General features: G+C 38.7%; 1 protein-coding gene and 1 long non-coding RNA gene across 2 annotated transcripts; one reads left to right on the forward strand and one right to left on the reverse strand.

Annotated features, from left to right (window-relative positions):
• Window positions 1–2,621: 2,621 nt before the first annotated feature.
• LOC136252780 (uncharacterized) lies at window positions 2,622–8,157 on the reverse strand. The gene is made up of 3 exons (XM_066045345.1): window positions 7,999–8,157; window positions 3,404–7,738; window positions 2,622–3,278 (listed from the first exon to the last, which is right to left on the reverse strand). Exons 1-3 carry the CDS (start codon window positions 8,155–8,157, stop codon window positions 2,622–2,624), a joined length of 5,151 nt encoding a protein of 1,716 aa, XP_065901417.1.
• Window positions 8,158–8,816: 659 nt separating this feature from the next.
• Window positions 8,817–27,907, forward strand: LOC136252363 (uncharacterized). Its single transcript, XR_010699484.1, has 3 exons — window positions 8,817–8,894; window positions 27,495–27,555; window positions 27,629–27,907. It is a non-coding gene; the product is annotated as an uncharacterized lncRNA (long non-coding RNA).
• The last annotated feature ends 72 nt before the right edge of the window (window positions 27,908–27,979 follow it).

Genomic DNA, 27,979 nt, shown 5'->3' on the forward strand with positions numbered 1-27,979 from the left:
CTTCATATTTTCCATATCTTGCAAATTAACTTTTAAGGCTTCTTAAGTAGTTGGGAAGTTTTCTAAGGTGGTGTTTAGGTGAGTGTTCTATTAGGATTTGACAAAAACATAGGTGACTTCTATTATGAACCACTACTGTGGTTCATGATAATATGGGAAGTTTCTGAAATGCACTTATACTGCTTCCTTTACACTTGATACTTACTAGTGGACTTATACTCCTTACAAAGAACCAGAGTTGAAGGATGCTTTTCAAGGTGGATTTTAGGTGAGTGTTCCATTAGGAGTTTTGCAAAAAAAAAAGAAAAAACATTGGCGATCCCTATTATGAACCCACTATCCCGGTTTATGGATAACTTCATAAAAAATCCTTGAAAGTAAAACTTCCTACCTTGAAATTTTGAATAGCAGTAATCTACAAAAAAAATCTACTTCTGAAAAAAAATCTGCTGGCTACACAATTGAGATATGTTCATCTTCTGTTTATTGTAACTACCCCACCTGATGTCAACATGTGTATTTGTAAAGCAATGTAATGTCATAAATAAATAAGTCAATAGATAGCTAACTTGCCTATAAATCAATTCTTTCATTAATGTTGCCATTCCGAAAGCTGATTGCTAGCTTTGCATTACCATCTGTCTAATTCCATGCAGAGTATACCAGAGTTAAATAATCACTAATTTTTGCATTTTGAGTCATAATCGTCTTGCCAGAATAAGTGCATCTAGTATTTCTAACAAGTAGAGCCACATAAATGCTAAATGCTAATTAAATTCTTTGCAATAATAAGTAGTATAGGGATATACACTGTTACTTTTGTCCTGCAATTAGTTGTGATGTTCAAATAGGAAAATTAATTTTATATCTCTGAAAGCCAGTGGCAGAGGAAGTAGTTGATATATATGAGGGGGGGGCTGACTGGAGTATAGAGTCTCTGGCAGCAGGGGGTCTGGGGGGCTGTGCCCTCCCAGAAGCTATAGCCATTTTAGCTTTCACACAATATCTCAAAGTTAATGTATAGCAATTTTATAGGTACAATTTAACACATTTTAACTAAAACACCAACTGTTTGTCAAACTTGAACTATTTAGAACTGGCTATTTGCCAGTTAAAAACATTTTTTTGACAAAGGTTTTAGCTGTTGACTACATGCAGGGTTAATGAACATAATACTATTTATAAGCAGTACAAAATAGCCTATACAGTGTATATAGGTACCTGGAAACACTTGATACAGTGGTAAGACACCAACCTTTAAAGTAAGAGGTACCTGGTTCGATTCCCGCTGTAGGCAACTTTTTTCATTTAGAAAAAAAAATTATTTTTAAAAGTTACTTTTAGGAACACGTTTTTATAAAGGCCTTGACTGCTCTATTAGGGAAGGATAATTTTGGCGGGATATCATTCTGAGGGGGGCTAACCCCCTTCCCCCCCCCTTTCTGCTACTTATGCTAAAAGCAGGAGTTGGGGGCACAACAGATGGTGTAAAATTTTACTATAGTAATTATAGCAAACTGTGAGTACTTTTGGGGATAAAAAACTACATAATTTTCTCCCCTATATCTTTCTTCATGTTCATGCATATTGCAATGATTACATCCAAAGGTGTATGACCAGTGAGGCCAAAGCCTCACCACTTTTTGGGTGAAAATTCAGTTTTGAAAAAATCAGTGATTGTAGTGAATACAGTGATTGTACTACAATCACTGCATTCACTACAATCACATAGAAGGCGGAAGGATGCTACAGTTGGGGGTGCCCAAAATTTATGGTGGTAGTAGGCACACCAAGCATGCTAATTCTAGGGGGTCTGGGAGCATGCCCCCCCCCCCCCAGGAAAATTTTGAAAATTAGGTGTCAGGAGATTGAATTTGGAGGCATTTTCGGTGGTCTTAGCTGTTAATCAAATACTAGTACCATTGCTTTTATTTTAATACATGCTTGACTGTTGTATTAGGGTGACTGCTCTATTGGGGTGACTGTTCTATTAGAGTATTTCGATCGTGATGACAAGTTTCTGGAGGTTCGCGTGACGACTATTGCGCAATACAGCTTTGAGTTGGGGGTGCTCAGCACCCCAGTAAAATAGTTGGGGGTGCTGGAGCACCCCTCTTCCGCCGCCTATGATTCACTACAATCACTGTATTCACTACAATCATAGTCTCGCGGCGCCCAACCCTAAAAAGAGGGTCTGGTGAAACTGTGTACAAAAAGTTTGGCGCTGCCGGAATGTTGGAAGCTCCAATCAGATCGCTCCATTTCAAATTGATTATGTAATGCGTACATTTCAAAAGATTCGCGGCTTACGGTTAATTACATCCGGTGACTTTGCCGCTTAAAATCGTTGAGAAAACGGCCATACAATTCTGTTGAGTTCGTTTCAGTGTTGAACAAATAAAGCAGCGCCATTAGTTTGGTGATGCTGTAAGCGGATCTTGTGTGATAGTATTATGAAGCGGTAAGCCAAACAACTAAGTAGAGAGCGTTTTTTTAGCTACAACTTTTAAGATACATAACAACCAACTCTACAACATGGTTACAGCCAATCATATTACTGCACGCGACCTGCACGTGACTGTTTACAATTACGTAATAGTCTATATACAATTGTACTGACGTCAATTCTCGACATCCTCCGGGGTAGGGCCAATAATTTCCTTGCTCCATTGAAACATTTTGTCCTTTGCCTTAGTAGCGGAGCTTCTGATTGGTCGTTGCATCCCAAACATTAGTGGTGAACATTCATCGGTATCATTCTTAAGTTTAGTGGTAGTGTCATCTTCATCGGTTGATATCTCCAGTGGATAAAGCTTAGATATTGGTCGATTTGTTCTTCCATTTTTGGTTCTCACCTCTGCAGTCCGAACATACCCATCATTCCCCTTAATCAATCCTTTGATCACTGCCATCTTCCAACTTCTCCTAGGTAAGTCATCATGTATGAGGACAACATCTCCAACCTTAATTGCTTGAGGGGCACTCGTCCCCTTTACCTTGTAAAACTCTCTTAGAGCAGTTAGATATTCTTGTTTCCAGCGACCTTGAAAGTGTTGAAGAATCTGTGACTGATGGGTAAAAGCTTCTCGGATTATTGGAGCAGTCATGTAATCTGGGTCTGTAATGTCTTCTGCACTAACTTGTGGATATGGTAGTGAAACAATCCTTCTTCCGTACAGTAAATGTGATGGGCATAGTGGTTCTGGATCATTCAGGTCGGTTGAAGTATATGTAATGGGACGGTCATTCAGAATGGCTTCTACTTCAACTACAATGGTCTGCAAGGCAATTAGGGAGATGAATGTCCTCCCAAGTACCTTCTTTAATGTGGTCTTTGTAAGCCAAATGAGTCTTTCCCAAAACCACCATACCACGGTGCCCTTTTGGGTATGAATTGCCAGACTGTTCCTCGCTTATTCAGATGTTCATTCAGGGTAGGAGAGTTAAGCATCTTCTCAATCTCTTTGGCAGCTGATTGAAAGGTGGAAGCATTATCTGAAATCATCAATTGGGGAAGGGACTTGCGGCCAACAAACCTACGGAATGCCTGAAGGAACTTCTCCTCAGTTAAATCTGTTACAACTTCTAAGTGCACAGCTCTTGTGTTGGCACAAGTGAATAGACATATATACACCTTCTGTTCCCCACCTGAATCATGTACAAACAAAGCTCCTGTAAAATCGACCCCAGTTACATGAAATGGTGCAGCACATAGTGTTCGAGACTTAGGCAGTGGAGGCACTTCTGGCACAGAGTATGGTCTTCCTGAGACCTTTCGACAAATTACGCACTTCCTTAACAAGTTCCTCACAGTTTGACGAATTCTTGGTATCCAGTACCTTTGTCGTAGAGCTGTGATGATACTGTTTACTCCACTATGGAGTTGGTTGACATGAGTCATGATAATGATTAAGTTTGTCAACGGATGTTTTGTTGGCAGGAGGTATGGAAATTTTGACAACTCACAGAGTGGTACATTATGAATTCTGCCACCACATCGAAGGAAGCCATTGTCCAGGAATAAGCGGAGCTGTCTTACAAGTGGCAAACGCTTCGTAGATTTTGACTGTAGATGTCTGACTTCTTGGTGAAAGTAAGTCTGTTGACAATTCTTAATCCATTTAGTTAAAGCATTGTTGATCTCTTGAACAGTTAGTGCACCAACCAAGTGAGCATTTTGATGTTTCATGTTGTGAGTGAATCTTAAAAGGTAAGCTGTAACTCGTAGCAATCTCATCAATGAGCTGAAGTTAGAAATTTCTAGAATCTTGTGTAGACCTGTCTGTGGTGCTTGTTCAATTGACATTGGTTCATCAGCATCATTAGTTAACTCTGTTTGTAAATGTAGAATTTCAGTTTGCTTCCATTGTGGCCATTTAGACTTCTCGGTAATCCAAGAGGGACCCTGTATCCAAAGAGGATCATTGAGTACATCACTGTCCATCCCTCTTGTCAATAAATCTGCTGGATTGTCTCCAGTTGGACAGTAGTTCCACACTGTGGATGGAAAGGTCTGAGTAATTTCCTGTATGCGGTGGGAAACAAACTGTAGCTTCTGTTTCTTCTGGCTGCCTATCCAATGGAGCACAATCTGACTATCAGACCACAAGTGAACAAGCATTTGAGGATAAAAGCTATTTAGTGATTCAGTTACAAACTTTGTAAGTCTTGTAGCAACCAGTGCAGCCATAAGTTCAAGCTTAGGCAGTGTGAGTTTGCTGAGTGGAGCAACACGTGTCTTGGCCATGACAAATGACACTTCATTGCCTTGTTGGATGTAGATTACTGCTCCATATGCCTTTAAGCTAGCATCTGCAAAGCCATGGATTTCTTGAGCTTGAGTGTTGCAGTCATCATCGTCAACAGTAAAATAACGTCTTGAGATAGAACCATGGGCTGCTTTCTGTAGGTTGTCAGCAATGTTGTTCCACTGTTCTCTTATAGATGGTTCTAATGGCTCATCCCACCCAACATTCATTTGCCAGAGTTGCTGCATCAACAGTTTAGCACGGAGACTAACTGGAGACAAGAAACCAAGTGGATCGAAAATTCTAGATGAAAACTGTAAAATATTTCTCTTTGTAACTGCAGAGTCAGTATCAGAATTAAGCTGTTTTGGTATGAAGCACACTTGGTCTGTTGATACATTCCAGTGTAAGCCTAACAAGTTGACCATCTGGCTAGGATCAGCAACACTCTCCTTGTGTGTAATGTCTTGTAACTGTGGACTATTGGATGCCCAACTTCTCAGATTGAAGTTTGCTTCAGACATATACGTTCTGGCCTTTCTAAAGTACTGGACAACACTTTCCTCAGTAGGACCTCCAGAAATTACATTGTCTACATATAAGCTTTGGATCATGTCATCAGCTGTTTCAGAGTTTTGGTTACTGAGGTGTAAACGAAGAGTGGCATTCAACATAAAAGGTGAGCTTGCTGATCCAAACAGCACTACCTTAAAACGATAAACATCAAATTCACTCTCTGGATTTTCTGGAGTTGACAGCCAAAAAAAGCGAATGAAGTCTCGATCATCCTCTTGAAGCTTAACATGTAGGAAAGCTTTCTCAATATCAGTGGTAAAGCCAAACTTGTGGACCCGAAAACGTAGCAGAATAGAACAAAGATCATTCACTACGGATGGTCCAACTTCAAAACAGTCATTCAGACTTGGGTGATTGTTGGACATCTGACAGCTGCAATCATACACCACACGTATTGGAGTAGTAACAGAATCCTTCCTGACATGATGGTGTGGTATGTAATGTGCTGGGATAATTGATGTTGAGTTAACTTTCTCTACAAACCCTCTCCTCTCTTGATCTTTGATGATCTGATCATAAGTTATCATCAGCTCTGGTGTGCTAGCCAGTCGGCGGACTAGTGATCTAGTTCTTCGTTTGCATACTTCATAGTTTGATGGTAATGGAGCATGATCTTCTTTCCAGGGAAATTTAACCACATAGGAGCCATTTTCTTCACGTGTGATTGTCTTCAGGTAAGTGTCCATAAATTGGTCAGAATGTTTCACTGCTGGTAATGTTCCACTGGATTCTATTTCCCAAAACCTTTCAAGAGTTTGGTCATCATTCTCAGGGTCATTGTGAATGCCAATGTGCATGCTTGTGACCATATTGGAGGGGGATGAGAGAGCTAGTGGCCCCGATAGAAGGTAGCCTAGCTTTGACTGCACAGCTGTGGGTCCATCTCCTCTAACAATGTGGTCTTCAACAATATTCCAATAGTAATCAACTCCGATTAGTAGAGATATATCAAACTGACTGTTTTCCTTCATGATTGGGTGAGCTAGGGTGAGGTCCCTAAGATAGGAAAGCTCTCGTAACTTTGAAGTTGTGACACAATGGAGGGGAGCGGCAATCTTTGGAACTACTAGCATTGACAGTAGTATCATCTCTCCTGTTTGGCTGACAATTGTGACATCTGTTACATCTAAATGCTGTGGTGTAGAAGTATCAGCTCCAAATGCAGCCAGAGAAATACTTTCTTGTCTACTTGGTGTCAGTTGCAAATTGTTCGCTAGCCTCTTGGAGATGAAAGAACGCTGAGCACCTTCATCAAATAAAATATTTGCAGTGTTGCTGCCTGCTTCAGAAACTGCTCTAGCCACAGCAGTCTTCAGTAAACAAACAGAGTTACCAGAGTTACACAACACAGATGTGTCTGTGTTAGCCATTGCTACTGTGGCTGAAATTGGAACAGTGGCTTGGGTGACCTGACTAGGACATGATTTTGTTTCATTAGGCTGTGTCTTGTGGTCACTAGGTAATTGTTTTGGTATGGTACTGTCAGTGTTGCAAATACTGGTGTGATGTTTGTTGTTACATTTCTTGCAGCGAGCTTGTGATGTGCACTGACTTACTCTGTGTTTACCTAAACAATTGAAGCATAGGCCTTCTTTCTTGATGTGTTCCAGGCGTTTCCCAGTACTAATCACCACATCACAGTGGTTAGATGTGTGTGTGCCCTTACAATACACACATGCAAGTTTCTTAATTGGTTTACCTCGATCAAATCTAGTGTGGTTGCCACCCTTAGCACCAGCATATAGGGAGAATGTTGTCATCTTAGGTGAAGAACTATCAGTTAATAAATGGGTATTATGTGTGAACAATCCCTGTTCAAGAATTCGTATCTCTCTCAATAATGCCTCTCTGAGATTCTCAACAGTCCACTCTGACCTGTTCTGTTCTCTCGCCAAGTTACGTCGTACTTCTGCAGGTAATTTTCCAAGAGTTACTGGAATCAACATAGCACCATACGATTCAGGAGTAGTTCCTAAAGAGAGTAGGCTTCTTATGTGACCTTCAATGGAGTCATAAAAGGCTCTTAATTCAGTCACTGTGTTCTTTGGTGGAGATAAATTCATCAGGGCTTGCATGTGGGCATTTACTATCGTTTGACTTTGCCCAAATCTCTCCTTGAGAATCTCAACTGAATGTAAGTAATTTCCATCTGTGAGTGGAAACCCTGCCACAGCTCTGGCAGCTTCTCCCTGAAGTTGAGCCCTTAAGTAATTGAACTTTTGTACTCCTGACAGGACAGGGCTGGAGTCTACAGCCGCACTAAAACAATCCCAGAAAGTCTGCCAGGACAAGGGGTCACCACTGAAGGTGGGTAAACTCAGCTTAGGTAGACGACTGACACTGTGACTGGACTGACTAGCCATACTGACATGGCTGCTACTACTTGGGAGATGACTCTGTATCTCCTGTCCATCCTGAGATGAATGAGTTAGCTACCACGTTAAGTGATACGAACGGTTGCGCACTCGCACTTAGATCGAACTTTGACTAGTAGTTCTGCTCGAGGGGTGTGGCTCTACTTGTTTAGTGTGACGCGAGATTAAGCGTTTTATCTGGTCAATTCTCTCGGTAATGCCGTCTTGTAGCTCTATTGCTTCATACACGTCCCTTTCTAACTCCTCTGAGTTCTGTATCTCTCCAGCAATTTGGTGTCCAGCTCTCCAATGGCTTTTGCCTTTCGTTGCAGTTTCTCGACAGAAGTAGACAATCTGTCCAACTTAGAATCGTCTATTGCTTCACTAGAGTCCATTATTTCGGTTACTGTTCGGTGTAACTTTGTTAAATGGGCACGGTAGGCCTTGCGAGACGACTGCCAGCGACGTAAATTCTCCATTGTACTGTATATCTTCGTCACAAGTTGACTTGACAGTAGCTAACTGTAAAGAGAATGCAACAAATAAGAGTTCTTCGGATAAATTCGCTTGCCTTCTGGGGTACCGTTCTCACTCCAAATGCCACGGTACCACAGCTTTTTCGTAACGGGTTACAAAAGTAGGCGTAGCTAGCCGTAAGGCGAAGCGAATCCTGGTCACAGCACCAACAATGTGTGATAGTATTATGAAGCGGTAAGCCAAACAACTAAGTAGAGAGCGTTTCTTTAGCTACAACTTTTAAGATACATACAACCAACTCTACAACATGGTTACAGCCAATCATATTGCTGCACGCGACCTGCACGTGACTGTTTACAATTACGTAATAGTCTATATACAATTGTACTGACGTCAATTCTCGACAGATCTGGTTGAATGGATGTTGTGACGTAAATATTGCACTTACGTAACACGTGAACGTCATCCAATAAACATTCCAGAGCTCAAACTTTTTGTACAGAGTTTCACCAGACCCTCTTTTTAGGGTTGGGCGCCGCGAGACTACCACAATCACTGTAATCACTGCATTCACCACAATCACTAAAATCACTGCAAACAATCACCACAATCACTGCGTAGCTAGTGGTTTTGTAACATCTCCGTATACTATTGTGCACTAATTCCGTGTTACGGAATCGTTCCTGTCTTTAGCAAGTAGTTATAGGAATGTGGGGGTGCCTATTATCTATAGATTACAGTGAGTTTTGTGTGTACGTTTAGTTTACTATACATGTATGCATGTACCCCAGTGACTTATTTCCAGCGGTGTATTAGTTTACCAACGACTTTATCGACTTTGCAACACCGAAATTACGAGAGCAGACTTGTTACACTGTACATGTGTGTTAATTGGAGCAGTCAAGATGCGCGTTGGTGTCACTGTCAATTACATAGTGTTAAACCACAGCAGCGAGTGTAATGCGCCTATAAATTGTAACCCCCAGTAGCTAACCCCAGTACGGGATCCACAGGGAGATTATAAGGGGTTTATACGGGGTTCACCTACTGGCAAAGTCACCCCCAGTAGTGGGGCTTTTGACACAGGCATTTTTTATAACAGTCGAATTGTGTAGCTACATTTAGTTAAATCACGTGACGTTGACCCGTAGCCAGCGAAGCGGCGTTGATCATGGAGTGGGGAATACCTCGGGGAGTATAGGGAGTAGGTAGGGGATTAGACAAACACTTAGGCCCCAGTAGTGGGGTTATTGCTCTTGCAGGGTGTCAAATCCCCACCTTGTCCCCACATGGCCCGTACTGGGGGGGTAGGGGCCTAACATTGATAGGTGCATAATATTGATAGGTGCATAATAAGAGGCCAGATGGCATGTCAATGATTCCTTGGTCACGGGGCTTACCCTTGCTCTGGGACTTTACCTGTTCAGACACCCTGGCCCCATCTAATTTATCAACTTCTGCAAGTGGTGCCAGCCGGCTGGCAAACTCTTCAGAGTCAGAAAGTATACTTCTCTGATTCCATCATTTCACTTCACCCCTTTATGTATTGAGACCCTAAGTGCTTGGGGATCATGTGCACGCTCATCAGTGAGGTGGATAGGTTCCCGGGTAATGGAACAGCCTGGTGATAATAGGGCCACCCAATTTTTGATTCATAAGGTTGCCATTGATGTTCAATGTGGCAATGCTGCTACTGTAATGGCAACAATACCATCATCCCGGAGTTTGCCTCTCTGCTCACTGTTTAAGTGTTTATTATTGATTTACGAAAATATAGCACTATACGAACATACTATAGGTTGGGTCTTGAGCCAAATTTCCTGCTATATTTGCCACCATATCAAGACATTCAAGCTGAAAAAGGAAATACAGTATCTGAACTGAGTACTAAATAACACTGTAAATTTTACAAACCAACCTGCAGAGTGATTTCACAATGCTTTTGTTTCTTTAAATCACTAATGTCCTGAGGGTCAATGGGTGTCAAGACGTTGGAATGCCACTGGAGCGTTCTCTTTCCAAATAGCTATCCACCATTCATTTTGCAATAGAACAATTTTCAACTTTAAAATGATGAACCTAAACATCTTCTGAGTTCCTCCTAGTATAGCTCATTTAAATCACTATTCACTGGTCTTTACAAATCTAGTTGTGAATCTGAGTTATCTCACGTGTCACAGGTTATTACACCATAATGGCTCCGAAATGCCCAATGCAAAAATTTTATGTATTGGGGAATTTTCTAAACCGCTTTGGTTAATTAGGCCATTTTGATGAGCCTAAATTTCGTGTCCTTTTAACATTATTAGACTCACAGAGTTGTTTTACATGTATTATACCCTAAAAGTTGCTAAATGGACTCGAGGTGAGCAGTACGCAATAATCAATTCATTTTAAATAGGTTTTCCTGTATTGGACATGCCTGTAACAGCTATTATTTTTGTCATAAACAAACGCATGGCAAATTTTCAAAGTGTCTTGATATGTGACAAGGGGGTGTCATGTAGGTACGTGCTGTAGGTAGATCTTTGACCTATGAAAATCAACCTTGACTGTTTACTTGTCACGAATTTGGTGGCCTTGACATTTGACTTAAACTTTGACCGTGGTCGCAGATCTACCTATAGTGAGTGCCTGTGTGTCACCCGGGGTGTCCGCAACTCTGAAAAATCCTGTATGAGATTTCTAATCTTTGTGATTTCAAGCAATTTATGGCAAGATTTCAAGATTTCAGAGCATTTAATATCTTAGATATCTGGATTAGTAGAATCACATGATACGTAGTATACAGAAATATGCAGAATCCTTTCTTGAGTTCTCTGCATACTTGTGGAGATGCTGTATGTAGCTACGTGACGCTGCAAATATGGAAGTATACAGGAAATATACGGAACTTTATAAAAATTTTCAGAGATTTCAAAATCTGTGATTTTAACAAGATTTCAAAGTTGGCTGTACAAGATTTCAAGGGAGTTGCGGACCCCTTGGTGTCACCCCCTTGCACTGACACCCGAGTGCTATATTCTCCGTAGTTCATGAACGTATGTGGTGCTTTAATGTATGAATTTGGAGTTATGCCGATTAAGATTAGCTGTGGCAGTTGGTAAGAAGAAGCTTGTGATTGTTAGGCCTAGTTTAATCCAAGGGATTATGTATAGCTACGGCCCACAGTTTGACCTGGGGAATGGCTCCCAAAAGCATATCAAAACTGTTGTCAAAATATGCTATACACACCTTGTAATGGTGGTTATGACAGTACAATGGTAGTTTACGTGACCACAGCACCAAAAATGCTGTGGAAACATTTCTATCACTACCAGGTGGTTTAGGATTGGCGGAGAAAAGAGGGATTTGAGCCTCATAGATTCTCCACACCTTCGTGTTATACCCACAATCAAATGTAATGCGTACTAGGGCTGAAACTATCATGTTTTATTTAGTATTCAAGTGCTCTCTAGAGTTAATGATATAGAGTACTCACGAATACTAGCTACTTGTCATACCCATATGACATGTTTTGTACCAACCTTAAACATTTTACAGCTTTTCAAGTAATAACAATGATACACACACTGTATTAAAGTACTGATATCAGTGTCCCTGACAAAAAAAATGCTATTCAAAACTCTATGGCCTTCAATATGTCACCCCCTGATGACAAATACATCATGTGAGCTGGGTCACATGATTTTAACGAGTACTCGAGTACCAATTTTACTATCTGAGTACCAACTCCTTAACAAGTACTCTCCGAGTATTAGTATTTGTTTCAGCCCTAATGTGTACACATACTTTACAGATATGCGCACATCAATAAATACGTACAACCAATGATATAGTCAACTATAGTTCAGTCTCTATGGCATCCTCAGGAGGAGGATGGCTCACTCCTTCACCTGGTTGACAGAGTTCCTTACAGCAGATTGTTGTGGACGAATATCGCCACTCCCAGAGTAGGGATGCCACGCCATAGAAACTTTTATGTCACGTATGTCATAGAGGTTTATGTCACAACATGTTGTATGTCACGGCATAAGCAATTCTTAAAGTTTCACAACTGAAGCTCATGTTACTTATGAAACTGTATAGCTATTTTGATTCAAGCATGTCAATTAAACATCAGCAACATTAACTATGACATCATTGTTCATACTTATTTGTCATTTTTTCTGATGTTTATTGCATCAAATTTGATCAAAATGAATGGAAAAGTGTGCATTATTAGGAGATATTTATGTCACGGCATAAAATTCCTATGTCATATAGCTTTATGTTATGACATGTTGTATGTCACTATTATCGTGGCGTCTCTAAGTTGTCTGGATCAACATTATGCATTAACAGTTTGTATCACAGCTGCTCGCACAAGACCAACTATCAAATCTTGCCATCTTCCATGTTGTACAGGTTGTGAACGAGTACTACATCACCCTTCTTTGATGTTATCACAGCATGTCTTATGGTACTCTCTTAATGAAGTTAAGTATTTATGGTGCCATCTAGTTTGAAAGTCCCTGATTACAGCTGCTTGAGTGTTGGCTCTTCTCTGCATCAGACTGGCAGTTCCAAACGTGGGACCAGTAAGCTCATCAATGTTCACCATCTCATGAGGAAGGCAAATAATCCTTCGTACATGCAACAAGTACCAACTGTCTATTCATCTGCTGCAAATATAAAGTGTGATTTAGCTAGAGAAATTGTTTTGCATTAACTAGTATTGATCCTACTCTTAACTGTAACTGTAACACACTTGACCTTGTTTACACTAACACTCTTGATCTTGTCATATAATTATGTGAATGTGATTTATAATTTGGCATCCACTGATCATTATGCCATCCAGTTTAACTTATGTCTAGCTCTTCAGCCTCAGGAAGCTTCTCTACGATTATAAGAAAGATGACTTGCCTTAGCTCAATGTTACTTGTCTTGTGTTCCCTGGCACCTTTTGATAATGTTGAGGATTCATAAAAGAAACTAAAACATTGGTTTTCATATGACAATATACAGTACTGATCCGACAAAAGCATCGTTTGTATTTAAGGATTAAATCATCATCTTCACCATCCCATCCCAATCCTCACTTTCAAAGTATCAACACAAGTTTGTGCAAAGACTAGGTCAGATACCAATCAATTTACAACATCTTTGTGTAATAATCTTCCTAATGAATCTAAAAAGTTCTGGAATTGGGTGAACTCTTTCCAAGGAAGGTGTGATCCTATCCCTGCACTTACTGATAATAATGTAACCATTACTGATGATTCAGCAAAGGCTGAACTCTTTACCAAATAATATGTTTACTCGGTCTTCACCAGGGAAGATATAAGTTTCTAGTTTAAAGTCTTCTACAGCATTTTCACGTTCTCTCATTGACAATGTTGAGTTTTCTCCAGCTGTCATTCACAAACATTTAAGCAACATTGATACTTCAAAGGCATGTGACCCTGACCTTCTCCCAGGAAACATTGTGCAACTTTCATTGCATCTCTGTTAGCATACTTGCAATCCATAATGGCTCCTTGCCCACCCATAAGTCTTTCTTTGTTGGTTGCTAAAACAATGGAGCAAATCATTTTTTTATCAAACCATCAGACATTTTACATGCACAGCAGCTACTCAGTCCTCGGCAGTATGGATTTTGCAAAATCATGTTCTACATCTTACCTTCTGTTAGATGTTGCTAGTGATTGGGCGGAAGCACTGGAACATCACAGTAGTTGCCACTGTTTGTTGTTTAGACTTTGCGAAACCTTTTGGCAGTGTACCTTACCAGCATTTACTATTTTAGTTAGAAAGCATTGGTATCTCAGGGTCATTGTTGCAAACTTGCAATGGATATTGCAGTTATTAACTTCTCAGTTTCAGAGAGTAATTTTCTCATACAGCTGGCTTCCAGTTTAATCATGTGTACCACAAGGGCCCTGACTCCATATTGGGTCCTTCGTTATTCATTTTGTATGTAAACGACATAACATCTGTCATTAAATCTTCATCATTTTTTTGCTACTTTTATGACATAAGGGGGCTACGGGGACTTCAATTTATCTTCGCACACTTTACAAAAATTGCTGTAAACTTAAACATATAATTTGATTGCTTTGATCTTTGGAGTAAATGAAGAGTGTACAAAGGTGATTTCATTTACCTAGCTTGCTGTGAATCTGTTTAATATCCAAGGACTTATGACCATTTATTCACGTAAAAAAGATCAAAATTCTGTCACAGTTACATACAGGGCAAACCGAGTATGGGAATAACTTGAAAATTGATGTGTACATAGGCTGATCATTGTAGCAGTGCTTTTTGATAGTTTAAATAGCAACAGAGTTACAGTTACAAAGTTATAAAGTGAAAACCAATTTAAAAGTCTAAAATCTTGTGATTGAGATACTCTTATAGAGCAGTCCCCATGGGATAAAAAAGTGAACAAAATGTTACCAGAGTTCAAACCCGGGACCACCATGTCTAACACCCACGTCCTTAACCACTGAACTACTGCTATCTTGGCTGATCACCTCACCTAATTTTTGCTTTTTAAGGGGCGTGCCATACCATGAGTATGTTGACAGGGAAAAAAGAAATTAGCATTTTCACACGTGCATAGCTCCATGGCCCCTTCTCCAAAGCACACTATTTCTCTTCATTTGTGCCTAAGATCAAGGCAATCGAGTTTACACATTATTTGTGTTTTATAGCAATTTTTGCAAAGTGTGTAAAAATAAATCAAAGACCCTATAGCACCCCTATGGCTTCAGACAAAAAACAACTAATTATAATGATACTTTGAATGCCCATATCTCGCAAATGGTTAGTGCGAATTTAATGAAATTGCTGTGTGGCCTACCTCACCTGGTGGACAGCCATAATACAAAGGAAAATTCATGTACTAAGTTTGCTATGAATCTGATGAATATCCAAGGAGTTATGAGCATTAATTTTGTTCACATTAAAAAATCTAACTTCTGTCACAGCTACAGGATAAACCGGGTATGGGAATAACTCGAAAATTGGTGTGTACATAGGCTGATCATTGTAGCAGTGCCTTTTGATGGTTTGAAAAGCAATAGAGTTTTGGATTGAGATACTCTAATACAGCAGTCACCATGGGAAAAGTTACACAAAAACATTGAAACAAAACTTACCAGAGTTCGAAGCAGGGACCTCCAGACCTAACACCCCATCCTTATCCACTGAACTGCTGCTATCTTGTCTGCTCCCCTCACTTTATTTATGCTTTATAAATGCAAATTCTATTTTAAATCTTCTTATAAATAAACGTTTGCAGTTTCTACTGATAGAAGCACAAGATTGTTCTATGTATGTTCTATTAGAAGTCCTCAAAAGTATGCACTCTATTAGAGTATTACAGTGATATTATCAAAACTAATATTGAAGTAAATCATATACAATATACATTTATAAGTCTGTCTTCGATAACCATCATTGTGTCTGTTTAAAAAAGAAATGTGAGTAAAAACAAACCTCAAAGTCAGCTATAGGCTGGTTTTGGAGTTTTATCATTAACAGAAAAAAGTAAAATCCTCACAAAAACAGCCAAGCTGTGAAAAATGGTGTAGCCTTAAAATACTTGCATGGGTGAAAGAAGTTATGAAATCAAAGGCGGCAGCCAAGAAATGGCCGCAATGGTGTCATGCTAATAAATTTTATAACGGCGTGTGCATATTAGTATTAACACCATTGCATCCATTTCTTGACTGCCACCTTTAATTTTTCACAACTTTTTAACCCAGGGTTTTTTAGGCCGCACCATCTTTCACAGCTGTGTGGATAGTCAACTACAGTTCAGTCTACCTTTTAAAATTCATTTTACATTTTTAACATGATTTAACATAAAAATACATGATGAACCTGCTGGTGCAATTAACTGAAATGTTGCTCTGGTACATTTTTATGGATTATTATAATACACAGGTATAAGGGAAAATTAGGAATTTAAGTTTGATTGGGATCATAGAAGTAGGGAAATAAGGGAGGTCACCTAAACCTGCAGATACTGTATACTAGTAGACATTTAATCCTTATGGGTGTAGACTGAATAAGGGATTAAATGTTCACTAGTATATCTGCAATTTCCCTTGCTTCCCTACTTTCTATGATCCTTAATCAAACTTAAAATTCCTAATTTTCTTTATACTTGTTTGTTTATTTTTTTTCTTGTAACATTATTGTGACTGGTTAACCTGTGTATACGTATACCACATCAAAGGAAAAGATGGTGCTAGACACACCAGAATTTATAATTCATGACAGAAAACAAAGGACACTGGTAATGTACGATATACAATATTTCTGATATGATGATTATTAGTGTAATTTGTAACTTTGATTTTGTTATTGTTGTGATTTTGACTTGACAAATCCCAATAATATTAAGTTATGATATCAGTAATACAAATGAAGATGACGACAATGAATTATGGTACACCATTGGACTTATGAAAGCTCCCTTCAAAGTGTGTAACAGCGACACAAAGATATAATGGTAGAAGGCAGTGTAACCTGTACTAGTTCAGTATCAACAATGGAAAATAGTCCACAAAAGTGCAAAATTGGCAACTTCGAGTGTTAATCGGTTCGAGGCTGCCCAGGTCCAGTCATGGATTTTTTATCCTTTCTCCACCTTTCATACATACTTTTTGTAACAGCTTTAAACAGGCTGTAGGACTGGGAGTCCTACAGACCTTCAGCACTTGTGCTGTAAAGTCTTAATAATAAATAAATATCAAGTTGGTGTTGTACTTCTAAAAACCAGGCACCATGCAGCTAGCCAACTCATCTGGAATTAACCAACTATGTGTAATTATTTCATTGTTATAACAAATAGGGGAATAACAATACATTATTATTAGTGTGTAATTCTCATATTTCATAATTCTTGAAATTTTTGTAATTCTTTTAATTATGTTGCTATGCACTGCTAAGAAAGCGCTTGTTAAACAAACCGCTTTAACCAACATATTGTGCACAGAAGCTAGTATCTTCTAAACTGCTTTATAGTTTGACTATCATGTTTATTCCCACTAATTCTCTTGACAAAGCCTCAAAGCTGCTCTTCATTTTTGTTCTCATACGTAAGGGATGCGCCTCCTTTCAACTCGAAGGGATAGGCTATTCCTAGTAGTCTACGAGTCCTGCACCATTGTTTTTCTGTTGTTAAATGCCTGTAAAACCCCGAAGGGATGGTAATTCACAAAGTCTGAAGAGAGTCACCACACCCGTATTTCAGACCAACCACCTCATAGCAAAGTTTACCTGTGTAGAAGTTTAATACAGACTTCATTTAGCTTTTACTTCTTACATAAAAGCTGCTTTTAACGATTTTGCTCACGTGGGTGCGAATGGACAAACATAGGTAGATAAGTACACACACACACACACACACACACACACACACACACACACACACACACACACACACACACACTTTTACAAAAACAATTTCAGTGAAGTTCGGCTGTGGGCACGCACCTGGTTTAAATATAAAAACCTCTCAACGAAGTAAACTGGAACAAGCCAATGATATTCATGCTTCTTAGCACTTCCAACCATGTAAAAATGTTAGTTGCTTTAACTGATTCCTTACATACATGTGACAGCATTATGTAATTCATTGCATCACTGAATAAACCTATTTACAAAACAAAAAGTAAAATTAATGTCACACTGCTGGTGTTTGAGGCCACACAAGTTGATCAAACATCAAACTACACAGTAATAATTACAAAACTTAAAAAAAAAAAAGTTGTTAGGCACTGTTGAAGTCCTAAGTTCTATTGGGTACAAGTGTAAAATGCAGTAAACATGTTGGGCTTTCACTGCTTCCTACCTGTACCAAAGCTGCTCTACTCTTGCCATCTCTCCCAGTAATGAAGTCTTCAACAAGTCCCAGTTTCCAAATACCTCTCATAGTGCTATCATCCTTCAAAATAATGACATCTCCAGCAGTGACATCTAAAGAAGTTCCAATTCATTTTGAGTTAGCTAGCTTTATTTGATTCCCGAGTCCTGTCAAGTACTCCTTTCTCCATACTGGTCCACCAAGTGTTTCTGGTTCTTGTATCTCTTGTTGAGTGTTGCATGTGTACCGATTCCAATGTACTTTTCTTAACATGCAGTTTATTGTATGTGTTATATGTACACATTGTGTTTCAACTCTCTACAGGGCAACTTGTATCTCTCTACAGGATGACTTGCTACTTACTGAATTATTTTGGGTGACTACACTGTTAGAGTATCTTGATTGAGCTTGTTATAATGTAGTTGGTTTTCATGTTTTTATTGTGAGTTCTTCTGAATCACTGAAAGGTTGCTCTAAGATTATTAATTCACCTATACGATTTTCAGCTCATTCCTATTTCCTATAAGGCATGTCGCCTTTTAGGCATAGCGACCAAACATTTTATTAACAAAACTCGATCACATGATTGTTACACACTGTTGGTTTTTGCATTGTATATTCGTGGTGTTAATCTTGATTTCTTTCAAACCACCTAAAGGCCTCCTACAATGGTTAATCTGATTAAATTCTAAACTGATTCCTCAAAGTGAATTTCACTATAGACATGAAAGAAGTTTGATCTTATCTTACAATATACTCATGGTTTGGTGGGCTGGCTTCTTGGGTTGCTTCCTTTGGTATTCACGAAATACTAGTAGGTAGTGCATGGAGTATACTAGCTACGTACATAGTGTATAATATCTATGTTAGCACTGAGCAATAGTTTCTTACTATTGCCCTAGTCTCCACATAGTTTGAGAAAGTTGAGAGACAAATTAGGTGATATGCATGAAGATACGTATATCAATTAAGCAGCTGCAAATAATTTAATTTACAATATTTCATTGATAATGGTTAGTTACTTGTTAATTGTGAGTTTGTAGGCAGCTAATGTGGGACATAATGAGTTATCACAGACTTATGGCTGCCCCTTCGATTAGAAATTATGGGTCTGGTCTATTTAGCATAATGTACCTGTGCAGATTGAATGTGGTAATACAATTATACATAAATATTATACTTGCTTGTTTTTGTTGCTATCGATAATGTCTTTCCTACAGTGGTTGAGAGATGTGCGAGAAAAGCTTGTACAAGTTTTACAACCAAGATGTCTGATTGGTTGCACCAGAGTCACGTAATCTGGCACAAGTATGTGATGCTAGACAGACCAGACCCTTAATATATAATCAAAGGAGCAGCCATACCAGACTAAGACGGGCTATGCTGCATACTGCAATTCATACCAGATGAATTGGAGCATTTGAACTTACAGAATGTCTTAAAATCTTGATAAAAGTCTGGATTAATTCTGGGGGTTATTTATGGCTAAAATGACTAGTCTGACCAAGCCATCATGCCATAACACAGCATTAATCTTACCCAAAATTGTCTGCCTATATATTGCATCACAGATGTTGACATGATTTTGAAAATGATAGTGTTACATGACCCTTGCTGCTAGAGTAAATTATCTATTCTCGGACACCATGTATACTCGGACACTCATTCTCGTACACTGCTAGATGAAATCCTACTAAAATTGGTGTGGACATACGTTGCATATAGCCTAACTATATCTCCAAGTTTGAGCCAAAACGCTTGTTTGATTGGTGTGTTAGACCACATCAAAGTTGTTTCTCAAAATCATATATTCTCGGACAAAATTCAAGTATTGTCGGACACCGGTCAGTAATCCTACATCAAATATTTTAAAGACTTACCACCAACACCATCTGTTAGGGCTGTTCATTAGCTATCAGGAGAGCCATAGTTTATTTCTTTCTATCTCATTTGCAGGAAGCTGTGATCGGAAATGTGCGAGTGTGTTACCACCTCTATTCTCAGACATGAAGTATCAGCTGGTTCTCGTACATGGTTATACCAAATCGTACAAAAATTATTGTGGACATAGTTTACACATAGCCTATCTAAACCTCCAAGTTTGAGCTAAAAAGCTTTTATGATTGGCTAACTAGAGCGGATTAAAGTTTCCACGGGAAAATTAGTATTCTCATTTTTCTCGTATAATAGCCAGTGCTTCTTACACCAAATAATTTATCCACTTCCTACCACCACCATCTGATAGAGCTATTCATTGGCTATCAGCAGAGCCATAGTTTGTTTCTTTCCATCATTGTTATGGATAGTTATGATCGGAACTTTGCGAGTATGTAATTACCTCTATTCTCCGACACATTGTTTCTGTGCTGTCTGATTGAATCTTGACTCCAGCTACTTGTGGTGATTTTTTTACTTTTCATTGACTTGAACTACTTTAAATAGCATGTAATTCCAGTGAACTACCTCTTTGTACCACCAGAAATAGCTGGAGTCAAGATTCAATTAGACAGCACAAAATAATGTGTCCGAGAATAGAGGTAATTACATACTCGCATATTTCTGATCATAACTATCCATAACGATGATGGAAAGAAATAAACTATGGCTCTGCTGATAGCCAATGAACAGCTCTATCAGATGGTGGTGGTAGGAAGTGGATAAATCATTTGGTGTAAGAAGCATTGGCTATTATACGAGAAAAAGGAGAATACTAATTTTCTCGTGGAAACTTTAATCTGCTCTAGTTAGCCAACCATAAAAGCTTTTTAGCTCAAACTTGGAGGTTTAGATAGGCTATGTGTAAACTATGTCCACAATAATTTTTGTACGATTTGGTATAACCATGTATGAGAACCAGCTGATAGTTCATGTCCGAGAATAGAGGTGGTAACACACTCGCACATTTCTGATCACAGCTTCCTGCAAATGAGATAGAAAGAAATAAACTATGGCTCTCCTGATAGCTAATGAACAGCCCTAACAGATGGTGTTGGTGGTAAGTCTTTAAAATATTTGATGTAGGATTACTGACCGGTGTCCGACAATACTTAAATTTTGTCCGAGAATATATGATATCGAGAAACAACTTTGATGTGGTCTAACACAACAATCAAACAAGCGTTTTGGCTCAAACTTGGAGGTATATTTAGGCTATATGCAACGTATGTCCACACCAATTTTCGTAGGATTCCGTCCAGCAGTGTACGAGAACGAGTGTCCAAGTATACATGGTGTCCGAGAATAGATAATTTACTCTACTCTACATTGACTCCAATCTTCATCCAGTTCTAAAACAAAAGAACAAAACAGGGTTACATGCCATGACCTTATCTGTAATACATGTGTTTATAATCTAATGAAATGTGGCAGTTACAAACATTTGATGATCTTTATGCAAATATTATAATGAGTTCTGTTACATTACTCCTCTTCTTAAGAACATGTACTATATGGTCTTGCAGTCTTACTGGAGAATATCATTCCTGTGGAAGGGTAGATTGGTTGATATGAAGGAAGTGTGATGGTGGTAGGATGATTAAAATCCATCTCATTGTCATTAACTCCAAGTGGCGATGATCTGTAGCACTGTAGTCAGTTGATCAGGAGATGTTATTTGTGCAGGTTGAACATTTTATCTTTGTTTTGGACAAGGCTTTAAATGATTGAAATGGATATCCTGTCTATGCCCTCCAGTTGTTATACTCAGTGTGTGCATTTACATGTAGATAGTTGTTTCAGTATTTATAATGGTCCAGTCCAGGAGTTAAAAAGATTTTACTACAGTTTTTTGGTACTTTGAACTAAACTACGTAGGTGATGTGGATGAACTTTTGGTCAGAGTAATATTTCTGATGTTCACATTGCACCCCAGCAATTTTATGGGCTAGTTCAAAGGCAGATTCAACTGTTGGCCCAAGCTAGCAGCATACTCATTAGGTGATTTGTGGGTGTCAGGTCTAGTAGTATGTACCATATGTAGCATCCACTGGTCGTCTAGTGTGGGGGCCATACATAAAAATTGTGAAAAACCAGTGGTGCATGAACACTTGCATGGCTTTGCAGTGAGTGGCTGGCATACTCAACACTATTCTATTAAAATGCTCCATCATACCATTACACAGGGGTAATATGTAGTAGTTCGACTTTCTGATGTTCAACAGTTTACAGAATTCTGACATTTATCAAACTGGTGCCCCAGATCTGAATGTAGGTGTTCTGGGATGGGGATGGAAAAGCACATGAACACTTCATCAACAGGCTTGTTGGCAACTGTGGCGGCATCTTGATTGGGGGATTGCAAATGCCTGCATCCAATGTGTGAAGTAGATTGTTACTACCAACACATATGAATTCCCTGCTGGACTGTCAGGGAATGGACCTATGTACAATGTCTGTGGCCACGACTTGCATGGATACTCTAACTTTAATTGTACCAAAAGAGTTTCCTGGTTGCACAACTAGCACAGGCCTTGCACAACTAGCACAGGGCTTGTACAACTAGCACAGGCCTTGTACAACTAGCACAAGCCTTGCACAGCTAACTTAGCTTTGACACTGTTTTATTCCAGTAACCTGACCACTAAAATCATTTCCTTTCCATTCTAAAATATTTCTTCTAAATGTCCTTCTGCTATGCTATCACACAATGTAGCTTATATAATTTTCAGGACTATGATTCTTTGGCACCACTAACTGAAGCCAATTCTAAGCCCAGCCAGATTCTGCAAACTTTCTGTCCCGAAATGCTTTCAATAAGTTGCTATGGAATTTTATTAAATGGAATTTTCTAGTGACTGACTGCCTGATGCCTTCAAACAAGAGGTACTCAATAATGGCTAAGGCTTCAGGGTTGATTTTTTCACTGTTCAACATTGCTTCAACCGGACATGTGATTTTTGGCATACAGCAGTATGTATGTACAATGCATTCTTCATAGACTTTCCAGTGTCCTCCTTTGTGTTCCATTCATCTTTGCTGACAGTGAAAGGTGTTGATTTGGAGGTAGTGCATGATATCTTCCCTTCATAACAGAAATCATCGGTATTTTTCATAGTGGCTACTTTGATTGCAGAGGTGCTTTTTGAACAGTTCTTGATTTGTACTGCTGTGTAAAAGTTGAACATGGCTGATAATGAAACATAATGGATACTTCACTTTCAAATGATAATTGAAAGCTGGGGAACGTGGTGTCATTTCTTTCTTTTGATTCACTATACGTGGGTTCACCAGTCATAATAATTTTAGTTTGCAATAATTGTTAACAAACAAGCACACAAAAATTAGGAAGTATAGGGACCATAGCACATCAATAAAAAGTACTGAAACAAGATGGAGTAGTGCACGATCTTAAATCACAGTAAAACAATAAGAAGTGTTACTGTGCATTTCCATTACGGTATCTTGAGCACAGTAGGGATATAACACTTCTTATTGCTTTGCTGTGATTTAATATCATGGGCTACTCCAGCTAGTTTCAGTACTTTTTATTGATGCACTTTTGTCCCTACATACTGTAGTTGAAAATTCCAATTTTTGTGTACTTGTATAATGTACTGTTAGCACTCCAATCATCTCCATCTACACATAACTTAATCATCTCCATCTACACATAGTTTAAAGCTAAAAATCATTACATTACAAAATCGAGAATAAAATCATACAATGAAACCCTTTATTAAGTTTTAGCAAAGTCTTTGTACCTGGCTGGAATTTTTATACACAAGCAGATCTGAGGATGTTTGAGTAGCAGTTAGTTTCATATGTGACCTGATGTGCAAGAATCCCACATGTTAGCGCAAGCCTAATTTTCCCATAAATGCAGTGAGTGCAATATCAACAAAAAGAAAAATCTGTAATTTTTTGAACAATTTTATTTGCGATGAAAGAATGAGCATCATGATGAGAGGTTTAAGTTTGAAAATTGTATTTTAGTGTCAGTACTTCCATGGAGAGAGAAGATATGGTTAATCTGCCTTGTTTTACATGAACAATTCACTATCGTTTTTCTCAAATTTTTATTACACCCTGGTCATAGGAAGGGCCCGGAAGGCAATGCATACCCAGCAATAGATTTGCCTGTTCATGGAGAACCTGATGGTGTAACGTGTATTTTAGTATCTGATTGCATTCATAAGTTATGGCTGGTTAAGTATGCACCTGTAGTTCATTTTCCGTATACCACTATACATTTTTCTGTTTTTTACTATTTTGTAACTTTGAAAGTTCTTAGCTTCTAGAACTGAAAGATCAGTTAATTATTCCTTTGACTTTCAAAGATGTAATAAAATGGAATTTGAAAAATGCACAACATGTGGAATTCTTCAAGATCTGGTCATTATGTGCATCTATACTCTCAAGTAAGACTTCTGATTCATCACTAGATTCAGTATCAAGTTCACAGTAATCAGATGGATGTTCTTGTTGTTAGGATTGCTTTAGGTGGTGCCTGTTCCAGCAAAACATTCTTTCATCTGGAGTTTGGACCACGTAAGTAGGTAGTGTGTTTGTTTTTTGGACTACTGTTGCTGGGAACCAGTGATCCTGCACATGGAGTGTGACTTCCTCACTTGATTTTAGGATGGGTAGTGGTTGAGAGCCTTTGTCATATTGGACTAAACGCGGTTGCTGGATTATCTTCCTGTCGACAATGTTGATAGAAGCCATCTGCTCATGTGACTCGATATTATCTACACTAGCATTACTATACTCCAATAGTGCTAGGTATGGATTGGCATCCTTTTCTTTGCCTTGTTCAACAATCTCTTGGTTGTTTGCATTGTTTTCTCTGCTAGCCCATTGAACTGGGGTGATAGGGACTAGTGGTCACATGAGTAAATCCCATTGGGTGCTAAATTGTTTATTCTCATTTGCTGAGTACTGTGGCCCATTGTCACTTTGAACTATACTGGGAATTGCACGTCTTACAAAAATTGTTATTTAATTCATCACAATTTTTAGGCTCTTCGTATCACTTAATATCGGTCACTTCACAAAAACAACACTGCCATATCATGCAAATAAATCAGTAGCAACAATTTCCCATGGTCTTGTTGGAACTAGCTGAATAATCATAGACTGGACATTCAAAATTCTTGGCAGGTTGAAAACCATTTCTTCAATTTCTTTGCCCATGCCAGATCAAAAATAACATCTCTTGCTCTCTGCTTACACTTTACAATTCCTAGTGACTCATATGTATACCTTGTTTATTTATTTTTTAATTATTAAGGCTTTAGAGTACAAGTGCTGATGGTCTGTAGGACACCTGGTCCTACAGCCTGTTTAAAGTTGTTACACAAAGTGTGTTTGAAAAGGTGGAGAAAGGAGAAAAAATCCATGGCTGGATCTGGGCAATCTCAAACCTGCAGCCATCCAATTGATTAATGCTCGTTTAGTATTTCCTTTGTTATTGTTGCCGTTATCAAGAACCTCCACTCTGTTAGAATCATGGTGTCAGCTTTAGTCAGTTCATTAAAAAGCTCCAAAACTCCTTGATTTTTTTTGCAAATCTGTAATATCTTGTGGGGCCAGCCATTGTGGATTGTTGAGCATAAAGTAGTCATGGTGTTATCCTTGTTAGTTCATGCTTAAGTTGACTCAGTTTTGCATTGGTAATTGGATCAGTACTAGACTTCCATTTCACAGAGTCCAGCAACAGTACAGGGTTCTTGAATGCAAAATCTCTACCTGCACAGTAGTTGGTTCTGAATTTTGAGCAGATAAAGCTACTCTTGAGTTCTGGGCAATTAGCTCTCAGATGTGAAATGCATTTATTGGCTTCTAGAAAGTTCCAAGGAGTTGGCTATAATTAGTTCTTGCTTGTACACTTTCCCTGATTTAGTTAAGTTACTGTAATTTTATTATGTTGTGTTGACTTCTGCTCAGACTATGAAATACAGTAGAGTACATTAAATATTTTGGTGGTTGCTGTGGATTGAAAAAGCTAGTGGGTTTTCTAAATTCCATGTTAGCTATATAGTATTCATTTGTACGATAAGTTGTTTACATTTGCAAGGCAGGAGGATTCGGTCAGGTAGAAGTGGACCAAACAACTGGTCAGCACAAGCTACGTTCCCTAATGATTACTATATGTGACTGAATTTGACAAAACAAGGCTTCGACGCACAAAGCTTTGTTAGGAGATATGGCGATTTTAAAGAATCATTGTGTAATAACTTCCCAGTACCTACAGCTGTGCAAATAAAATTTGCACCAATTATTCATCTGTTTACTAGCTATCACTGAGTGGGTACATACATTTCTGATACCCAAAATTTGCCCTGTTTTAGGCAGCTTTTTTCGAGCAGGTAATAATATCACAGGTGGTAGTAATAGGGTGGGAGGGTGGGGGTAGTAATAGGGTGGGAGGGTGGGGGTGGACGGTAGTCTTAATATAGGGGTATAAAATGAAGTAAGAAGACGATTGGAATCCAGAGGCCACGTTTGGGCTCTCCATGGCCCTCCATCGCCCTCAAATTACTCCAAATTGACTGAGAACACTATTGCGAGCTCTCTGTGAAGTCCCAGCTCACTACACAAAGCCATGGCCATTTAATGGCGCCAATCTCTCACTCGTGGCTTTGACAGGGTCGGAAGAAAGCTGCTACAGAAACCAGACTTGTCAGTGCTGAAGGAAGTACAGTGTGAAATATGACAGTGTATTAGACCAGCAATCCATTTCTGGTAAAATCGTAAGTTTGATTTTGTGTGTGTGGAAGCCTTGTTATAAGAAATCCGGTCACATATATAGTTCCCATGCAATTACAAATGAACTGTGGATGATCATACGTTCATGTACATTTTATAGATGTTATTTACCTAGCATGGCACAAATAACTAGCTATAGCTTCTCAGACTAACATGGTACTGTACATTCAACTACCTTAGCACGTATTGTTCTGTACTGTTATGTTGATTGTGGGTTCTATCATGCATCATGTGCACTGACAGTTGGATTGTGGGAACTATTTTCACATGTACAGATAGATACCTTAGCCAGCACCCTTATAATTCCAATTGACTTTTTCATGAAATGATCATCAGCATTTCTTGGATTTTCACTCTTGGTTCTTTGAGCTTCTTTTTATTGAGCCTTACTATGTGGAAGGGAACTGTACACTTTTAAACCATAATACTTCACGGACACTTACTTTAACCTACAAATGCACAGAATGATATTTAGTTAAACAGTAAAATTCGTTTTAATTATTATAGAAATATATATTTATTGGGAGCATATTGAAGTGTCTTTGGCCTTAAACAATATTGCTAAGGCACCATAAATGCAAAGTATCAGATCAATATTATTTGTGGCGGAACAATTCTTCAGGATCTATATTATAGTATAATATGTCTGTACTGTATGAAAATGTTCTGCCTTATAGCATTGTTGGGAAGGTATAATATGGATGTTATAGTAGCTGTAGTATTTGGTAGGTGAAATATTCATGCATATTTAAATGTCTCATTTCTTTACAGATATGAGCAGCTTCATTTAGTCCCTGCATATCTGTAATGGATGAACTCCCAGCACCAAGAGGTGAGGTCATCATTTGTAGAGTGTATGGAACAGCAAAATGCTCAATTAGTTAGTTGATGTCATCTATACACAGATCGAGATTATCCTACTCCAAAACAAATACACAACATTTTAAAACCTGCAGCCAGTGGAGTAGCTGTAAGATGGTATGATCTTGGAATACAGCTACTAGATGGTCCTGGGGCACTGGAGTTGATAAAAGCTGACCATCAAAATGACAACAGAACTTGTTGCAATAAGATGTTTATTAAGTGGTTGTTGATGAAACCTGATGCCACTTGGAGTCAACTAGTTAGTGCACTTATAAGAATTGGTATGAATACTGTAGCAGCAGATCTCAACAAGCAGCTAAGGAAAGGTAGTACATGTACTCCATGACTATGTGTACATAATGTGTATTGTAAAGAAGTATGTATAGTTGATC

Source organism: Dysidea avara, chromosome 4, assembly GCF_963678975.1.
Source record: "Dysidea avara chromosome 4, odDysAvar1.4, whole genome shotgun sequence".
In the NCBI taxonomy this organism is placed as follows: Eukaryota; Metazoa; Porifera; class Demospongiae; order Dictyoceratida; family Dysideidae; genus Dysidea; species Dysidea avara.